The 20,602-nt window shown below is 49.3% G+C and overlaps 1 protein-coding gene and 1 long non-coding RNA gene across 5 annotated transcripts in view; one reads left to right on the forward strand and one right to left on the reverse strand.

Moving 5' to 3' along the window:
• Positions 1 to 20,206, forward strand: part of PCCA (propionyl-CoA carboxylase subunit alpha) — a 365,469-nt gene extending 345,263 nt beyond the window's left edge. For all 4 annotated transcript variants that reach the window (NM_001444590.1, XM_084981107.1, XM_084981108.1 and 1 more), the window contains 3 exon segments: positions 5,825 to 5,965; positions 18,177 to 18,254; positions 19,862 to 20,206. In NM_001444590.1, coding sequence (NP_001431519.1) covers positions 5,825 to 5,965; positions 18,177 to 18,254; positions 19,862 to 19,930 — 288 coding nt within the window. In that variant the 3' untranslated portion in view covers positions 19,931 to 20,206.
• LOC146398701 (uncharacterized) lies at positions 11,769 to 16,365 on the reverse strand. The gene is made up of 2 exons (XR_014819855.1): positions 12,531 to 16,365; positions 11,769 to 12,489 (listed from the first exon to the last, which is right to left on the reverse strand). It is a non-coding gene; the product is annotated as an uncharacterized LOC146398701 (long non-coding RNA).
• Positions 20,207 to 20,602: the final 396 nt, after the last annotated feature.

Consider the following 20,602-nt stretch of genomic DNA (forward strand, 5'->3'; position numbering starts at 1 on the left):
GGTAAAAAACAAGGAAAAAAAAAGACCTTTCTCGTTCCTTCCTGTGGATGTGAAATCATGAGCGGAAGCGGTCAGGTTGTGGGGGGGTGGTATTGCCATTGTTTCAATGGCGGATGAAAATGGTTCTCGTCTGTTGGATTCACATCCTCAGCCAGTGCATCACTGAAGTCTCATCACACACCCAAACCAGCACACTTTTGTGTTGTGTTCTGTTTGGGTCCCCAAGAACAACTTCAAGTCTTGGGGGAAGTGTATTTTTTGCCCCGTGGATGTAACAGAAACATCCGCTTGAGGTAGTTTCCGAGTTCACTTAATAACCGGAGAGCCAAAAACTCAGGGCACTCTGGCTGTTGGAAAACTCCGTGTTTTTTTTGGTTTGTTTGTTTTTTTATTAGGTATATGCAGATTAATCCCACCCACCTCTTGTTTGGATTTCTGGCAGCCGGGAACTTGTCAAAGAAATTTGTGTTTTTAAAAAGAAATGTGGAAAAACGAAATTTTCTTTCGTGGTGCCAGAGTTTTTCTGTACTTTTAAGAAATCCTGCTCCTGGGCAGCGGGAAAGGTTTCAAAGGAACCTCATCTCCATATGGTTTTCCTCGATAATCCTTTATCCACCATCTTCAGCCCTCATTCCTTTGCTTTCTTGCCTGTGGCTACATTTCTATCTCTGCATCAATTAGCACAGTGATTTATACAACAAGCAAGCAGTTTAGAGGTAATGGTACACAATTAACATCTCATTCCACCATAAAGGGTATGCTAAATACCCCAGTCATTGCTTTCTCTGCCTGGAATTGAAATAAGTGTTTGTCCTAATTCATATGCTATCTGATGTGAAGTGGGCCTGCTTTGTACTACACTAGACCATTAATCTAATTACAGATAGCTGCAAATGAAGCGCTGTCTGAGCTGGGAGATTGAAGAAAATAGCCTTTTGTCATTTCGCGTGACTCTGTGAAGCAAGATCACACTTTACAGGGCAATCCTGCAAAATGGAGATCTCAATAATATTGCTGCCTGTTGCATCTTTTCTAATTACAACAGCATTGTAAACACAAGCGGTCGCTGATATAAATAGAGCTGTAGATATGCTGTCATGGGGGTTGTCAGAGACAGTCCTCCGAGTGCTGTTGGATTAAATGATGCATCCTGATTGACAGCTACCTTGAGACTGTGCCGATGGAGATGTCACAGCATTATGCTAACAGGCTGCCCGGTGACTGCAGCTGTACCAGGCACTCTAACTGCTGTCTGTTCCTGTCACCTGCCTCGCCTAGCTGGTACCTCCAGGAAGACAGCGATGGGCCTTCATTCTGAATGCTTTTAGGATTGTTTCCGGGACATGTTTGTTGGTTTGGTTTTGTAGGCCCGGTGCTGGAGTTAGAGGGGAATGTCTTTTGCCTGGCTTCGAACCCATGCGTTGTGTGAATTGAGTGGCTCATAAAGCGCTTAGGAGTGGAACACAAGGTTGAATGACAGTTCTGATTTCACCTGAACGCTTTAGATTTTGTGCCTCTTTTTTCTACTTTTCTGAAGCACTGGTGTTTTCCAAGACGCGTCTTTTTCTTTCTTTTTTGCTCACCCTCGTGGCATGTGGAAGTTCCTGGGCCAGGGATTAAATCCGTGCCAGAGATGTGACCTGCACCACAGCTGTGGCAACACCAGAGCCTTAACTCAAAGTGCCACAGCGCGAACTCCCCAAGGTGCCTCATTTTTTAAGTTTTATTGAAGTAGAGTTAATTTACAAGACTGTGATCATTGCTGCTGCTGTACAACACAGTGACCCAGTCACACACAGACGTCATTTTTGCCGCTACCCATTTCTGTCCCTTTAAAGCCATGACAATTTATCTCTGGCTCAGAGTTAGGAAAGCAGACTTCGAGAGGAATAGTTGCGTGGTAGCTCGCCCTGCTGTGGCAATGAAGACACAGCTGCACATTGGAGACCCTTGGGATGGAAGGTAGAAAACTTGGAGGAGAGGTCCATGGGTTTGAAGAAGGGACGTTTTGCACCTTTCTCAGTGAGGGTTGGTGTTCAGCATGAAGCCAGTGCTTCCGGATGTTAAGGTAACTGATGGAAAATGACAGCGAAGTGTCACCACTGACCCTTGACCCGGTGATGGCCGAGAGGGCCCTCGGTGGACGCGAAGAAACATCAGCAGGGTCTCAGCTGCGCATATATATGTTCCTTGTTCCGGGAGGAACGACACGGGTAGGAAACGTGGGGCTGAGCCTGCTTTAAGAGGCTCTGAAATGCCAACTGGAAAAACATGTCAACAAACTGGAAACACGTCCGCGGCGCCCTCGGGCCCCTGAATCTTCGAAGCGCGTGAGCGCGTGGGATGCGTCAAACCACCGGTGGCTCTGGAGGCCTGGGAAAGGCCTGGTTTAAGCTCCCAGAGGAGGGGCACAGGCTGAACTCACACACCACAGCAGATGGGGCTCCTGGTGACCATCTGGGTGCCGTGTGTCCACAGGGTGGGGATGGCCCGCCGCTGCCCCAGGCGCCGAGCAGGGTGCTTAAGCAGAGGCCCCTCGGGTGTTTAACCAAGTTCTGGTACAGAGCGTCCCCCCCCCCACAGAACCATGACTGGCCCCCCCTTCACCCCAAGAATCCACTGGACTCCGCCCCCCACCGTTCCGCCTCTGTCCTTTCCCTCGTTGAGAGCTGTATGTTCATTGTTAAAACAATGCCATTGTGTTGCTTTGAATCATCCAGCTCTTGCGCTTTTCGTCCTGATGCTTTTATGCCTGGTGTGATTTTTCCTTCTTTCCTTTGAAGTTTTTGGGAGAAATTTTCTCCTTAGACATGGTTTTACATGGCAGACACCACAAAATTAGCTTGCTTAGAAACCGGGGCCAGGGTCGTTGGCCCGTAATTAGGTATCAGGTACGGCCTTTGCCCAGCTGTTGGTGCCTATGGGCCGCGGAGCCCGAGCCCCGGGGCACCTGTTCTCTGCTCTGCTCATGCTGTGCCGTGTGTTTTCATTTGATTGTGGTTTGGAGGCGTCTCCCTAAACCCGCAGGGCGAGGTGCCCTCTCAGCTCCCACCAGCAAGCGACTTATCATCCTCAAGCAGACATTTGTCATGGCCTGGGTCAACCTAGATTGTGCTTCTCTGTCCTGCCAGCGAGCCTTGAACACCTTGGCCTCCAGCCGCCAAAACATGGTGGTTCATCTGCTTGAAAACCGTAACAACAACTTAAAATCGAGACTCTCCGGGGAAGTTCTGCAGAACCCACCAGAAACAGTCAAATACCTCGCATGAAATCAAACTGCACGCGGCACAGGGCGTTCTCCTGAAATCTCGAACCTCTCTGCCCCGTGTCCTCTAAGAATTCCGAAGAACCAATAAACAGCAGTTTTGATCATAAGCTTTGAAAGCCCTAGTGTACATTCTTAAATGACTTCTTTTCTGGGGCATCAAAAAGCTTTTACAGTTCTCACTAGGCACTTCATTCTGATGGGCCCATATGCTGCTCTCCACTTAGCTCCCATCCTGGCACGGGCGAGCCAAGAGGTTGTTTTAAGAAGGCGTGTTTGTGTGGGCATGCCAAAGGGGTCAGGACAACATCAAAGGTAGTCTTAAAAAGAGAACCTTCTCTCCGGCCCCTCTTTTTCTATTCAGAAAGGTCATGTCTAAGCCAACTCTTTCCAACAGGGCCTCTCCTGAGGCATTTACGCCGTTGTTATTTTTTACTTGTGATTACAATAAGTCGCTTATCCCCCAAACAGATTTAAGAACAATAAACAAATACAAAAGGAAAAGGAACATCTCATCAATAACAAAGACCGCATCTAAAGGCACTGAGTTCTGTGATTCCTTTACATCTCTTTCCAAGCCAAGCAGGAGTCCTACAGAGAAAGGAATCCAGAAGATATGAAAATTATAAAAATAGTCAAAGGATCCAGTTTTAGTCAGGATCTTGTCATTTCTGGGGCGAAATGGAGCCTGGGACAAGCTTAGCACTTTATTTATATTAAGACTTATTTGCGATGTAGCTGAAGTTAGTTCGGAAGGTATCCGCCATGGTGAAATGTGATAAGTCGTCCTCTTCTCCGTGTAGGAAGATACTTTCCCCAAATTCATATTTTGAAGGCACATTGTGCAAAAAGCAAGAAGAAACAAAAGATCTGTGTTCGGCGGGGAAAATGAGCAATGGCCGCAGGAGTGGCCCAGGCAGGTGCCGGCTAGAAAAGTAACTTTTTCTGTTGACTCCGATGCTTCTAGTGATGTTGGATTTTCTTTTCCAAAGCAGACAGGGCACAGATAACTGAAATCGTGCTATTTGGTACAATTATATTCTCCCATCTCCTTCAACCCCCCCCCCCAGAGGATTTAATGAAGGACTCTGAGGTACAATTCATCGTTGATAAATAGGGCCTCTGCCCAGAAGGTTTATTAGACTGACAGCAGAATGCACTCTCCTTGCTTTTTCCCCCTGCCTCTTATGACTCAGATGAATTTTAATAGGAGCAAAAAGCTTTTATTTGCACTGTAATTTCACTTAAGGATCATATCCTTCAGAAACCGGCAGACACTTATATGTCTTGATTGCCAAACACAGGCTCAGGAGTAAAGAAACATGCAAAAGATGTTATTATTCAACCTGTCACAGTGTCGCAAAGCTGCTTGGAACTCAGGCCATCAAAGCTCTTCCGTGTGGCCCTCCCCCCACCCAGGCCTTTGAAAACAGGCCCTGTACAGAGCTTGGAGACCGGATCGGAACGAAGGGGGCTTGCATTGTGCTCTGCATCCCCGCTATCGCCGTGCCCGCAGGAGGCTTTGAGTTATGGCAGCTTTTTTTTGGGAACCAAGTGGAGCTGCCTTGATGCTCACCTGTCTGCCCCAGGGAAAGGCAGTTTGGTACGAATCCAGACACTGTCAGGTGGCGGTTCTAGCCTCACCAAGTAACAGTTCCGCCATCCGTTTTTGTTGGTTTCTGTTTGGACAGACCAAACTGTGGCCCCTTTTCTTATTCACAGAGATCTGGGATTTTTCCTGCCAGGCAGCGGTTCTCACTAGGCATGTTCTCTTTGACCAAATGCCTCTCATGTACCCCTCATTGTTGGAGAGCCACCTACAAAAGGTGCCGTTAAAGCACCGGGCTGTGCAGATCCTTTTCTTTCAGTGGCTTTTAAAATCTTGCATTATTGTCTCTCAGTGCAGAAGAGATTCACCTGATACTTCATCTCCATCCTCCCTGAGCATCTTGTCACATCCGAGAGACCACGTGATGTTGTGCTGGAAAGGAGAAGCTAACTTTTCCAATTGCGACTGTAACCTTTTATGTCCCTGGAAAGAATTTGAATTTTAAGCATTATTATGTCCCAAACGAACACCGAAACCCTTTGTCTTAACTTAGGGATACGCGGGCCGGCACGCTGGGAGGGGAGCGGGCGTCTGACACAGCCGTCTGCTGCCATCTACTGGCGAGGGCGCGCAGCGCCCCATCCTCTCTTTGGCTGACGGCGCTGCGGCATTTGTGTCAATCCGAAGTTTGTAAGCGGTGAAGGGACTTCAAGGACATTCTCACTCTTCCCTTTATCGAGTTTTGGGATGTTTTTCATAATGACACACGTTGACTACTGTTTATCACTAATTACTGGAGTGGTTGTAATTTCAGGAAGTATCTTCAGCAACTGGCTCACAACGTATACCAGAAACTAATAAATTTTAGTTTTGTGTATAGTAATTAGAAACCATTAACATCAGGGCGTATATTTAAAAGCTAAAAACTGATTCTGAATGAATTCTACGTTTGAGGGCAAGTTTTATCAGCTAATCTCAGTTATGTTTCTTTTTTTCTCTTCCTCCTAAAGTACAAGGTACATATCCTAACCAAACTGGCCGCAGAATTGAACAAATTTATGCTGGAAAAAGCAGCTGAGGACACAAGCAGTATTCTTCACTCCCCGATGCCAGGCGTGGTAGTGGCTGTCTCTGTCAAGCCTGGGGACCTGGTAAGAACCTTCCCTGGGGTGGGTGGGGGGGAGCAAACGGAAGCAGGATCCCTTGTATTCTGGCAGTTCTTTCTTGAGTCAGGCTACCCCCACAGAACAGCAGCGTAGCTTTTGTGTTTCACATCTGAATTCGGTTATCAGTGGCAATATCTCCGAGTGCCTCTCCTCGCAAAGGATCTGGGACTGGAGCAGAAACAAGGCCAGGTTCGTGGTTTTTTGGCAAACTTTGTGTTTGGGGAGGCGTTTTATTTAAAATTTCTGGTTCCTCTCTAGCTCTCTGTGGTTTAAGGATCCCTGAAGAAGTCACGCCAAGACGTAACCTTCCGATGGGGAACCTTTTTGCACATTTTCTGGAATAAGTGGGAAGGGTGTTACGGAAAGTTAACCCCATAATCTGTATAGTCCCAGAGCACTTCCATAACGTGATAAATACAACTTCGGATCACAGTGTGGAGGTGTTCATCTTGACCTTGTGACATCAGGGCATAAATCAAAGCTGTATGAATCTTTCCTCGCATTTTCCATCTTGAGGTAGCAGGCTGTGGACAGATTGGTAGGATACATGCATTGTCACAGAGCACAGAGCTACGGACCAGTAGCAGCAGTAAAAAGAAAACAAAGATGGGACCTTTGAGGGTTTCTAAGGAGATTTAAGTCCTTGCACTTTTATTTTTGTGTTGGAAGATGACAGTCAAATATGATCATCTTTAACGGATGATTCCATTTCGCATCTCGGTTAAGTCACAGGAGTTTATGTATTTTCCTATAAAGATTATGTTAAAACGACCTCTGTATTTCTTTATTAATACAAGTAAAATAACACTGAGGAGAACTCCTGCTGGTTGGCATTAGCTTCTAGAAAAGTACTCGCCATAGGTGAATATTAAGAAGAAAATGATCAGTTGCAGTGGTTTAAATGATTAGCCCTGAAACCGACATGTGACATTGGAAAAGTGACTCAACAGTTGCTTCACCTGATGATACAGCAATGGAACTACCAGCTTTTCTAGAAAAGCATAAAAGAGGTTCAGGAGCTATGAATCGTTTTGTTTACTTGAAAGCATTTACATGATTGTCCAACATCCTAGTGCTAAGGATTTGGGAGAGGGGATACACAGTTTTAAAAATTACATGTGTGTGTTGAATACGGAGGAGGCGTTTGCCTCTTCCCCGAAAGGATCAGGCTCCTAAGCAGATAGCCCCTTGGCCTTGGCATTAGCAGTGCCTACAGCTGACTCTCACCGGAGTAGTCAGGGCAGTCGTCTAGTAACTGGACGTGTGGGTCGGTAAACGAGGTGAAGGAGTTATTTTGGTTTCTTCATCTTCCTGCTTCAGCTCTTCTTGGACGCAGAGGCTGTGTACAGCCGTCCAGAGCTTGTCAGTCCTAATTGTGTGGCTTTAATTATAAAATCACATTTGCGCTTAGGAAAAAAAAGCAAGTGTTTAACTGAAATCCTTACTTTTCCAACACCTGACTCAGAACCTGAGCGGAGGGAGGGAGGGAGGAGGAGGGAGGCAGCTCCTGCTGGGAGCCCGGGGTGGTGGTGGGGGAGGCAGGGGGGGCCTCCACTGCCTGCCTCCCTGGAGAACGGGAGCCTGCAGCCTTCTTGTTTCCAGCAACTGCTTCCTCCTAGTCTGGCTGCTCCAGGTGCCAGAAGGGTTGAGCCTTCATATTTTGCATTTCCTGGTTAATAATTTAATGTGGGAAAGCGAGGCATTTAGAAAAATGGAACAATGCGGTATTATGAGTCCTTCACTCATTGGGGGAGCTCGGATAGTGAAAACCACCTCCAATAATTAAATGTGGGTATTCAAGAGTGGCTTGATTTGAGAATGAAGTGGGCCTCTATTTTAGGTATCCCTTTAAAGTCAGAACTCATGCATGAGGTGGCGGGTGGGGGGTGGCCTGGGGAAGAGCCCCCGGTCTTGGGCTTCACCTTACTTGTACATGCTCGGCGCACGCATGCGCCAGGCCGCTCACAAGAGCAGGTGCTTTCTTTGATTCCTCGCTCCAGGTTGCCATTTTTGGTCCTTGCAAACTTCCTTTCATATTCTGTACCACTGTTTTTGATAAAACAGTATTTCCCCTTGAGTTCTTATTGGTGAAAAGTGTCGCAGACTGCTACTGCCTAAACCAAATGCAGGGTGGGACGCTGAATCAGCTCTTGTACCAAGTGCGGCAGTCGAATCTGCCTTGTGTAATTAAAACACAAGAAACTTTCCTGGGGACCAAAGGCAGGGCACATACTTGAGACCATTATAAGAAAATAATACTTGTAGCTTTTACGTTTTGCGGTTTAAAATTATTTTAACACTGCAGGGTGTGTTGTCTTGTTCTCAGCAATAACAATAGCTGAGCCAGGGTTTCACTTTTATCAGTAGAAAGATAATGGATTCAATCATCCCTGCATATTTTCAAGGGTAAAACAAGGACCAAAAAAAAAAAAAAACTCGAGGCCTAGAAGTATTCTGTTTTCCTTTGTAATGTTATTTTTTTTATAGGGTTAAACTCCAGTCATCTGTAATTTTTATATTTAGTGTAAGTACAACTTGACAGGTCTTAGAACGGTGGTCCTGGCAATAACGCATTGCACATAGATAATAACACATCTGTTCCGCAAAGTAAACAGTTCGAACGGAGCTTAAACCCTCAGGACGAAATGGCCTGGGCTGGCCGATCAGAAGTGGTCAGGGAGCTCAGAGCTTCGTGGGGAAGGTCTTCCCTCCCTCAGTGCAGAAGCTGGGTTTTACATGAAGTGCTTGTTTTGATTTGCACAGCAAAAGTTGCTAAAACTCTTTCAATGTCTGGTGCATGCTATCTACATTAAGTGTGGTAGAAAAATCATTTTTAAAAATGATTGTGTAATAGAATTTTTGAGTATATCAGGAGGGGTGCTAATTCATCAGCGGTAAAATGCATACAAGCAAGCAAACCTCTAAGAAATGAAGTAGGAATGGGCTGGGAACAGGTAGAATCACACATTTAATTCAGACAACAGTTGACAGAATGACTCTTACATGCTTTTCCTATGTGCCTTTTTTATCTGCCTTCTGAAAATATTTTCACAGTCACATTTCTATTTCAATGTGAAAAATGCCTATTTTTCTGTACATTTAACAATGTCATAAACCAGGGGACCACTTTTATCATCAAAGAAGCATTTTTAAAACTCTTCTTTCTTGGCCACTCCAAAGCATATGGAGTTCCTGGGCCAGGGATTGGATCTGAGCTGCAGTTGTGACCTATGCTACAGCCGCAGCAATACTGCATCCTTAACCCCACCATTCCAGGCCAGGGATTGAACTTGCGTCCCAGCGCTCCCAAGACATTGCCAATCCCGTTGTGCCACAGAGAGCACCAAAGTAGCATTTTAAAAACAACTCATATTAAGTTTTTAAATTTCTGTCTTTATGATAGTCTTGAACAAAAATATTAAAAAATAGGGAGTTCCCACTGTGATGCTGTGTGTTAAGGCATTGCTGCAGCTGTGGCATAGGTCACAGTTGTGTCTCAGATTCGATCCCTGGCCTGGGAACTTCCATATGCCACAGGTGCAGCCAAAAATAAGAAAAAATAAATAAAAACCATGTATTATTTCAGAATAACGCTGTATACATTTTTTTCTAGCATCAGACTTACAGCTGCTGAATTTGTAGCACAATTTTCATTTTGACTTTGAAGTATAAAATAGTATGAGCGTGTTTGTTGGGTTAGCCTTTTGATATCAGAAATGAAACAAAAAATAAAAATGAGGAGTTCCCGTTGTGGCGCAGCGGAAACGTATCCGACTAGGAACCATGAGGTTGCGGGTTTGATCCCTGGCCTCGCTCAGTGGGTTAAGGATCTGGTGTTGCCATGAGCTGTGGTGTAGGTCAAAGATAAGGCTCAGATCTGGTGTCCCTGTGGCTGTGGTGTAGGCCGGCAGCTGTAGCTCCGATTAGACCCCTAGCCTGGGAACCTACATATGCCTCGGGTGAGGCCCTAGAAAAGACAAAAGACAAAAAATAAATAAAATAAAATAAAAATGAGGGGATGGGAATTCCTGTCATGGTTAACAAATCCGACTAGTATCCCTGAGGACTCAGGTTCGATCCCTGGCCTCACTCAGTGGATTAAGGATCCGGCATTGCCGTGAGCTGTGGTGTAGGTCACAAATGTGGCTCGGATCCCACGTTGCTGTGGCTGCAGTGTAAGCTGGCAGCTGTAGCTCCGATTGGACCCCTAGCCTGGGAACCTCCATATGCCGCAGGTGCAGCCCTAAAAAGACCAAAAAAAAAAAAAAAAAAAAAGAGAGAGAGAGAGGAATAAAGAGAATCTTTGTTTAAGAGTCTTCTTACTTGTGTTTAGATCTGCAGTCATCCAAGATTTGCATCAGAAATACCCATCGTATTTAACACATCACAAATTAGGTGAGGCATGAACCAGACGCAGGCTCTGTACCCACTTAGGTTTCCTTCTTAATTACTGTTTTGTGAATGATGAGTGTGTAAGACCAGGTGAAAGAATACACTGATACTAAGTACCTGTTGCTTGCTGCTCTTTCCTTGCCACTTCGCCTGTTCAATCTGAGTAAGACAGAGTTTGGAGGAGGTTTGGGAAGATAGGCCTTATCATGGAGCTGACTTTTATCAGAACGATGATTAGCTGTTTGAGCTGACTGTTCTCCTGAACAATATTTTGGGTTAAAAAACGGTCTCCTTATGAAGTCCCACCAATGAGAACCGACGCTGTGTAATCATCGCTAGGAGTCCCACCCAGATTTCGCCCTGAGTTCTTTTTCTCCCTGCCTCTCCTTGAGGGAGACGGCTGCAGGCAGGTGACAGCCACTGCTCTGGAGACAGGTGCCCATTTCAGAGAATGACAGTCACAGCTGCCCTTTGTCCCTAAACCATCCGTAATGCAGTTTACAGCTGGTCTAGGGGAAGCTGCGAATGAACTCGGCGCAAGATCTCCTCATTTCATTTCTTGGAGAAGCAGGAGCTGAAGCCTCCTTGGCCCTTAGGTTTTCAACAGGAGAAGGGCGCTGGATCGGGCCCTCCAGACGCGGGCATGGTATCTCATGTCACCCAGCCTCTATCGCCTAACTCAATATCAAGCTACATCTTTCCCTGGCAGGGGACCTGGCCTGGCTGTTTGATAGGTGTTCCAGTTTCTGAATACCTTGATTGGCAATCATAAAATAACTGCAGTAATTAAATGTACGTATTTTATAGCGGTGGTCATTCAAGCGGCTTGACAGGTTGCCAGTTTCTCACCCAGACCTCGCGTTGTTTTCCAAAGCACATGCAGATCCGTGCATTCACTGTGTAACCTTTTTAAACTTTAAATTGCGCAATATTACAACGAAAGTTATAGAAAGTTATAGAGGACAGTACACATACTCATATGCTCTCCGCCCGCCTTTACTGTATTTGCTTTAGCTTTTATTTAAGAATAAAACCTTTGGAGTTCCCATCATGGCGCAGTGGTTCACAAATCCGACTAGGAGCCATGAGGTTGGGGGTTCGATCCCTGGCCTTGTTCAGTGGGTTAACGATCTGGTGTTGCCATGAGCTGTGGTGTAGGTCGCAGATGAGGCTCGGATCCTCAGTTGCTGTGGCTCTGGCGTAGGCCAGCGGCTACAGCTCCGATTGGACCCCTAGCCTGGGAGCCTCTATGTGCCGCCAGTGCGGCCCTGGAAAAAGACACACACACACACACAAAAGAATAAAACTTTGCTTATGCAGTGAACTTGCCCTGCAGCCTCTCCCCAGGGGAATTCCTGCCCTGCTCTCAGAAGTAGTGGCTACCCGGAATTTGGCCTTTTTCTCTTTTCCAGATGACATTTATTTAGAAATGGTATGATTACTTTTTGTTGGTGGTAACAATTTGGGGATTTTTACAGTTTATGATAATTATCGGTATGAGATGAAATATTTTTGTAGATCAGTCAATCAGTATTGTAGGTGAATCGTCTACAAGTTTGGCATTTGATTTTATTTTTCAAGAGATGATCTACTTGGGATTAGGGGGGATGTTATCTTTGTTTTAAATGTTTTTGAAGTTCTCAACCTTAACGTGATTCAAAAGATCTTTTCTCACCTTTTTGCTAATAATAATAATAATACATTTTTAAAAGCCCTATTTCACTGAGTCCTTTAAAGCAGCATACTTCACAAAGGCCTCGAATCCAGCCTGGTTTGTTAAAGATCCTGGAAGTGGCCTCAATTTAACTAGTTCTTTGTAGCTTAGAGGCTCTGGCTCCAGTTTCGAATCAGAGGGTGGTAGGGAGTCATAATTTTCTTCATTTTAAGGAATTTTAAGAGAAACTGGCCTCATCTTAATATGGACCACGTCTCTCCTCATTCTTTCCCCAGCCTCTCAGCGCCCTGTGGATGCCCAGCTTGTCCGGTGAGGCCCGGCCAGTGCCTGGTTTGAGGGCTCTGTGTCCCCGTGAGCGCCTTCCTGGGTGGGTTGCTGGTGCACAGACCCACTAAAGGAGGCCTCAGACTGGAAATACGGGGTTTGGCAGCCCTTCGGTCACCTTCAGACTGGAAATATGGGGTTTGGCAGCCCTTCTGTCACCTGTCCTCTCCTTTGTAACCCGACGGTGGTCCCGTCCACCGCTGCGTAAATGCTGCCCAGTGTCCCCAGCGCTGCTCCCACCCTCTTTGCGGGAACATCTTGGGCCGGGCCGCCGTGAGCCCACGTTTCTCCTTCAGGAAACATCAGGGGATATTCACTAGCCTACTATCTTTCCGGCTCAGAAAGAGGAAGTTATTATAATCAGATCCTCGCAGTGCCTTTTAACTAAATCCGAGATGCCTTTTGCTTGTGGCTGTTAACTGCGTCTGTCTTGTTGTAGATTCGAGAGCCTTCAAATGCGCTGCATTCAGGCACCTGTGTTCTAAGTGCACCGCCTTTAAAAACGCAATGGAAGGGTTTTCACTTTGGTGGAGGCGGCAGCGGGGTTAATATCGATCCCTGCTTTCGGGGGGCCCAGCGCAACAGAAGGGGAGACCGCAGCGGGCCGGTAAGCCCTGCGAGCCTTCTGTCTCATTTGGCAGAAAAACACAGAACATAGGACAACAAAAGAAGGCTCCTTTCACCATAAAAATTCTTCCTCCCACCCACCCCTCTTCCCCAAAAAGGAGACTTAATTTTTCAGCTGCACGCAGTGATTTGGTGCTCACTCTTGCATTGAAACAGTTGCTGTCTGAACAGGCAGGAAACAGTTTTCTTTTAATTGCCGAAATCATTCGGAAGTGCTCCGTGCCCCGCTTCTATACAGCAGATGCTGTGCATTAATTGGCCTGCGTAGACGTGACCCAGGGTTCCTTGCAGCGGGCCCAGTTTTAGGCAGAGGGTTTAAATAGCTTATTTATTATTTTGTATAATCTGGCGCACATTATGTGCTCCTGCACGTGTCGTATTTCATGGTCTGCGGTTCCTGATGTCATGTGGGCTTCCAAACCCGTGTTTCTCTGGTAATGTACGAGCAGCAGGTAAGCTCAAAATACCATCCATCAGGAGCTAATTTTTTATCCAGATACTCCAATGACTGATGAACCTGTCTTTTGTATGAATGTTTAGCGCAGGAGAAAGCCATATGCCACTGGCACCGTTTCCTACGCGATCCTTCCAGTTGCCGGAGAGCAGGCGTACAGGGGGGGTCCCTCCGCGCCATTTATGGCCTCTTTCCTCTCTTTAAAGGAGAACACACCCTGAAACCAGCCCCGGTTGCGGGACAACGAAAGAGGGGAGGGGCCGGCTCAAAGGAAATCTGACTCCCGCAATCATTTTCCTCATCAGAACTACGCCTGCACCCTCTTCGTAGGGAACCTTGTCTTCTTACTCCCCGTCTGTTCAAAACAGACCTTAGCCCATTAGAAGGGCCTCCCCTGTGTGGGGAGACCGCAGCTGTGACTGTGCAGCTCATCCCGTCCCCGCATCACCCCCGTTTCGTGGCTCTGAAGGATGAAATTGAGAAATGGAATGCTGTGCAGTCATCCTTTACGTCTCCAATTTTAGGCCTTTGCCATCATTTTCATGCTTTTATTCCAAACCAAACAACATTAGTGAGCAACACTACCTTCTGACGAGTCTCTGGTACTGAGCACAGCTTTGGCGTGTGGGCCTGGGGGCTTCCTTGGTGGAGAGCTCCCCCCCGCCCCCCGAACCTTCTTGGGCCTTTCTTCGCGCATTTGCAGTTTGAACGATACAAGTTGCCAAGTGCGTCCCGGTCTTTGCTTGTTTCCCCAGGGGGACACGTGCCAGGGAAGGTTCTGGGGCTTTTCATCCTTGGGGAAGGAGTGAAGCGAACTTGGTAGAAGGGTGTTGGGGGCTTTAATCAGAAATAAGAAGTGGCTTTCGAATCATTAGCACAACAAAGCAGGCTCTAAGCTTGAAGATAAAAGTCTCTGGGGAAAGAGTCCTCTGAAAATAAATGGAACTTGATAGATTTCCATATCATTTATAACTTCCCTTAATTACACTTGGAAGACTTGCCAGTAAAACTGGAAAATTGGCAGCCTTTATCCATTAGAGTCATTTTGCCGACCATGGCAAGCAGCTGGCTTTACTGGATTTTATTTCCCATCACTCACAATTAATCATCAGCTGGAGATGTCTGAAACTCTTCAGCCCAGAGTGGGGCCGGGTGACATTCGGGGCCCTGAACAGGCTAAAATCTGCTGAGTAAATGGGCTCAGGGCCCTCCCCAGCTCCCTCGTTTTGGGCCGAGGCGGGGCTCCCGCTTAATGAGTGCACACCGATAATCGGATGCGAATGTGAACCTTGACCCCGTGTCAAAGGAGAGGACGCAATAAGCCGGATGAAAGATGCGGGATTCGGACCTCCAAACTTTCCACCAATTAGACGGGGCGCGGAGGAGAACATCAGGCTGACTAGGTTTATCGAAGAGACTTGCCAGGCTTGTGACCATTTTGTAAGGCCCACGGCGGGGACATCCTGTCACAATCATTAAGCCTCTGTGGGCTGGTTCACTGGAGTGTAGGGCGCGCGGATCCTCGCCGGCCAGGCCGCGGCGCTGTCGCAGGGCGCTGATGTGGCGGCCCCTCTCCGCTCACCAGCCTGGCCTTGGCCGGACGGGGATCTGGGGGAGCCTGGGAGGGGCAGGGGCTTCCAGACTGGAAGGCGGAGGCCGAGGTGTCGTCCCGCTTATCGCTTATCGTGGGAACCGCGCCGGTGGGCCCAGCAGGTGGGCGAGCAGCGCCCGCAGCAGCGTTGGAGGTTCCCAGGCTGGGGGTTGAATGGGAGCGACAGCTGCCGGCCTGCACCACAGCATCGCCAGATCCGAGCCACATCTGTGACCTACACTGCAGCAACGCTGGAGTCTAAACCCAGGAGCGAGGCCAGGGATCAAACCTGAATCCTCGTGGATACTCATTGAGTTCGAACCCTGCTGAGCCGCAATGGGAACTCCCTAAATCAGAGGCTTTGTGTTTCTGAAGCACGAGTGGGGACCTACCACTGGCCGCCGCCTGCATCACCCTCGCTCTGAGCACACAGAGCTGCCAGGGCAGTGGAGCCCCAGAAACTTGCTGCAGCCCCCAGGCTCCCAGGCCCTGATCTCACCTCCACTGTGGCCAGCTGTCCTTCTGTGAGCTTCTTATGGGTGTCACTGTCACTTTGGCCTCTGCCCCCTTGGGGCCACCATTTGGGAATCTCCCAGGTGCACTGGTTTCTTTTTTGCAGTCGCATTTTAGCTGCGAATTCACTTCCTCCAAGATCCCATAAAGCAGCAGCGAGGGGTGCCGTTGGGCCAGCAGTGCCGAGCGTGGGCTGAGCAGAGAACAAGTTCCTGCCGTGGAGAGAAGCCGGCGGGACCGGGGATGGGGAGAAGGCTCTGAGGGCCCTGGGCACCCCCACACCGGGCGAGGAAGTGCCGATGTGGAGGGCGCTTTTGAGGCAGGCGCTCCCAGCTCCCTGCCATGGGCCCTGGCCCGTCTGTGCAGGAAGGGGCTACCGGCACCCAAAGGTGGCGAGCCAGTCCCTAACGGGGGAGTGGGCTTCCACAGCCGAGATTCAGATCTGTTTCTCAGAAAGCCCGGGCCCAGGAGCCCTGCCTGCAGGTGGGATGTGGTTGTGCGAGGCCAGCTCTGGACCCTCGGCTTCTGTCCCAGAGACATGATCTGGGCCCGCCAGGGTTTTGCTCCTGGAGCGAAATGGCAGGTGCCACTTCTGGGGACTGGCCCTCCTCCCACCTCGCCTGGTCCCTGCCTGCCTTAGAAAAGAGAGCAGGAGTTCCCGTCGTGGCGCAGTGGCTAATGAATCCAACTAGGAACCATGAGGTTTCGGGTTCGATCCCTGCCCTTGCTCAGTTGGGTTGGGGAACCGGTGTTGCCGTGAGCTGTGGTGTGGGTCGCAGACGTGGCTTGGATCCCGCGTTGCTGTGGCTCTGGTGTAGGCCGGCGGCCACAGCTCTGATTGGACCCCTAGCCTGGGAAGCTCCATATGCCACGACCCCGATGCTGGAGGCCTGGCCATCCTGTCACCCTGGCCGGAGCTGCCCTCACTGTTGTCCCTCTGTTTTGAAGAGTGGCCCCCACAGCTGAGGCTCCACTCTCTGGAAGCCAGGTGCCAGGTGACCGTGAGTCACAAAGGGCCACGAGCACTGTGCGGAAGCCCAGCTCTCTGGTGCAGTGTCGCCTCTGTGCCAGCACCGAAGCTTTGGCATCCCTTCCCTGCCTATATTTCTGTGCCAGGAAAAAGCAGCCCACCACCTGACCAGCGGAGGAGAGGAATGCGTGGGGCCCAGTCAGTCCCCATGCCAGCGAGACAGCTTGTGCGGCGCGGGGGCCCGGGAGGGGGGCTCGGGGAGCGTCTGGGGATTTCAGGAAGAAACTCCTCCAGGCTCTCCCGCGGCATGGGACGGGAGTAAGTGTCCAGGCACCCCACGGCAGGATGCCCTGCAGCACCCCATATAGCCGGGTGCTCCAGGACGTTCCAATCTCCCATTTCTTCTTCCTCCTCCTCTTCCTCTTTTTGTCTTTTTAGGGCCACACCCATGGCATATGGAAGTTCCCAGGCTCGGGGTCAAGTTGGAGCTGTAGCCGCTGGCCTGCACCACAGCCACAGCAACGCCAGATCTGAGCCAAGGTCTGCGATGTACACCACAGCTCAGGGCAATGCTGGATGCTTACCCCGTTGAGTGAAGCCAGGGATGGAACTTGTGTCCTCATGGATACTAGTCGAGGGGAGTTCATTACCGCTGAGCCCCAGTGGGAGCTCCCATTCTCCCATTTTTGACTGTGATACCCTTTTACACAAAGACAGAAGAAGAATCCAGCCTGGCTCCTGGCTGCTTACCCATCAAGGGCAGAGAAAGGAGACCACATAGAAGGGCCCTCCGTCACAGCTGAGCCCTGGTGCTGGTGGTGGCAGGGGGAGTCCCAGGCTTTACCCCCGGAGTCTTATACCCAGCTCCGCCTGGATTTCCCTCCTCACGGAAGGCCAGCCAGCACCCCTGGGAGCTATGGGTCTCCTTGCAAGGAATGGGCGGAATCTGGAAATCGCTCCATGGGGCCTGTCCAGGAGCCACTGGTTGTCACTGCTGGGCGTGTCTCGCAAAGGCCGAGACAGTGGTCCCCGTGGCCTGGATGCTTGGCTGTTGTCCCCAGCTTCCCAGGGACACAGACAAAACCCCCAGGTTTTGGTAACAGCTTTACTGAGATACAGTTCACATACAGGTCACGCCTTTAAAGTGTCCACTTCAGGGGGTGTTCTCTGTTCGCAGAATTGTGCGCCCATCCGCGCAGTCAGTCTTAGAACATTTCACCACGCCCGAGAAGCCCTGTGCCCATCCGCAATCACGCCCCTCTCCCCCTTGGCCCCTGGAAACCACAGATCCTTCTGTCTGTAGAGATGTGCCAGTTCTTGACACTTGATATAAGTGGAAGACATTCCATTTTGTGCCACATCTGTGGCAAAGGCAGATGCAGAGATTCCCAGGAAGGCCCCACCTCCATGGCCTCAATCCTCCAACATCAGGGATGTTCTTCTCTCAAGAGCTTGACGGTAGAAGGGTGGCCTTTTTCTGCCGTCCCCCAGAGGTGAACTTGAAGGATGAAGCGTCAGAGGCCATTGCTGCTGTCCGGGTAACAGGTCAGCGCATTTAACAAAGAATCTCCCAGCGGCTTCCCCTTTGCATGGCATTGCAGAAGGAGAAGTCCTTCAAAATGGCTCTCCACTTTTTCGTTTGTTTTCCAGGTAGCAGAGGGTCAGGAGATTTGTGTGATTGAAGCCATGAAGATGCAGAACAGTATGACAGCTGGGAAAACTGGCAAGGTATGTCCCCAAGTTCCTGCCAACCCACACCACTGGGACAGTTAGGCCTCAGAGGGGCGGCGAGGGGGGTCTCCCAGCCTATCGGAGCCCCTTCCCTCTGCATCCATGTGACCTACGGGCCTTCCAGGACAGTCTGTGTGACGTCCAGGAGTCAAAGAACAGTTGTTTTTCACCTCAATGTCTTTCAAATTAAGGGGTCTTTAATTTTTAATGTTTACATCTGTCTCGGAGGCAGTTAGTTATCGGAGGCTTAGGTGACACAGCGGGAGATGGTTTTCGAGACTGCAAAACTGATGCAACCCTTCAAGATAATTTCTCCACTAAGAACAATTCAGTTTCAGATCAAGAGGAGCTGAAAGTCTCACATACACATGTGGGACTTAACAGCTTAGAGGGGGGAAGGGGAAGATGTATTAGTGCTGAAATTTGTCAGAAGTGAAACTTCTGAAATGCATTTTCTCATTGAAGACAATAGCAAAGTCCTTTTGGGCAATAACTTCATTATTCTTCCTGTGACTAAAAAGACATCCTTTGTGGCAGAATGATCCTTGTCTGAAGGATGCTTTGGTTTGGGAGTCGCGCACAGAGGAGCAAGGCGAGGTGGACGACTGGGATGGGGACAGTAGCACAGGCTGGCTGTGTCCTGTGCAGTGGCCACACCTGCAAAGCCAGAGAGCCTTGGGGACATAGTTGTCTTGGTGGAGAGGTACTGTCAGCTGACAGTGAGGTGTGTGCCTCAGAGAAAAAGAAATGAACCGATGCTCGGAGAACAGGCCAAGGGGGCTGCCCAGTCTGGCCCCACCGGGGAGGGCGGAGGCCCTGCGGGCGGCCCGGCTGGCAGGGGCATCAGACAGCTGCACCCAGTCACCTCGGGGGCTCGGGAGAGGAGCTTGGCATGATTTTCAGCCTTCTGGGAATCCTGCTTTCTGCATCTGATTACTTTTAAGAAGTGAACAAGAAAACTTTGATGTCTGCCCATGTAAAAATTGTTCTGTTGGTTCCTTGGGGCTAGTTAACGTTTGTGCTGCATTAGTGTCGTGAGATTTCCTTTGTGATGAGAACTCGGCCTCATTTGGGGGACCCAGAATATATGTCAGATGCACGCCAGGGGCCAGTGTGCTGGACTGAGGCCCTGCTGCAAAGATGAATGTGGCCTCAGCTCCCCGAAGGAGCCGGAACCCACCTGCCGCGTGGTTTATGTCCCTGGGGTCCGTGTCTCATGGGAGCCCAGCTGCTCTCAGGGCCTTGATGGGCTCTGGGTGAACTTGCACACTGGCCCTGCCTGGTCAGCTGGAGTCCCTCGGTGCATATGCCCCCACAGAGCCCAGGGGAGCAGCCCTGAGAGCCTGTGTCCAGCGGTTCTTACTCCGAGAGACCAGTTTTCCTCCCATTCACAGTAGGCAGACCCTCTGCTCTGCAGAGCAGAGGGGAAGGGAGCGGGCCACAGCCCACCCCAAGCTCATGTTGGAGCCGCAAGTCCCCTCTGATGGGCGCCCTCCAGCCCAGCGTTCCAGCCCAGCTCCGGAAACGGCCGGGCAAGGATGCTGAGGTTGCTGCTTCCCAGTCTAGGCAGTAATTTTTACTCTCCCCTCTCTGTTTAACTCAAGGTGAAATCGGTGCATTGTAAAGCTGGAGACACAGTTGGAGAAGGCGATCTGCTTGTGGAACTGGAATGAAGTATTTATAGCCTTTCCGTCATCACCCCATTTAATTAGCCATTTGTATTAGAATTCTTTCACACTCGATTTATCCAGGCGTTCCGCAGCGACGCCCCGTGCAGCAGATTTTACACGGCCATATTTATTCCACATATAGTCAAAACCAACGTTCTGCCAAAAAAATCACCAACGGAAATTTTTATTGATATAAATACTTGTACATATGATTTGTACTTCTGCTGTGAGATTTCCTAGTGTCAAAATTAAATCAATAAAACTGAGCATTTGTCTAAATATTAGTTTGCCCTTTTTTTGAATGAAGACAATGTACATAAGAGGCTATGGGCTGTGCCAGTAGACTTTGAATGCTAGCATTTTGTTGGGATCCTTTTAAGAATTTTCTATAAATCCCAGTTCTTTGCTTTCGGTTTCATTAAGTTCGCATTTGCCTCCTTATAATCTGATTACCTGCCCCATCCTGCTTGAGGACCTAACTCCGTCTGCACTTGTTCGTAAGCTCCTGGAGCCCGTACAGCGCAGATGCTGGTTTTGGAAACCCCACCTCTGCAGCTCTGACGGTGAGTCCTTGGGGCCCCATCCCAGGGCCCTGGAGCGGGCACCACTCAGGGCTCCCTTGGCCCAGCAGCGGCGGGTGGGGCCACCACAGCTCATCAGCTGATACCCATCCTC

This window comes from Sus scrofa, chromosome 11 (assembly GCF_054392235.1).
Source record: "Sus scrofa isolate SSC_HxYL_T2T_F1_AM1 chromosome 11, Sscrofa_HxYL_maternal_Yorkshire_Landrace_v2.0, whole genome shotgun sequence".
NCBI lineage: Eukaryota > Metazoa > Chordata > Mammalia > Artiodactyla > Suidae > Sus > Sus scrofa.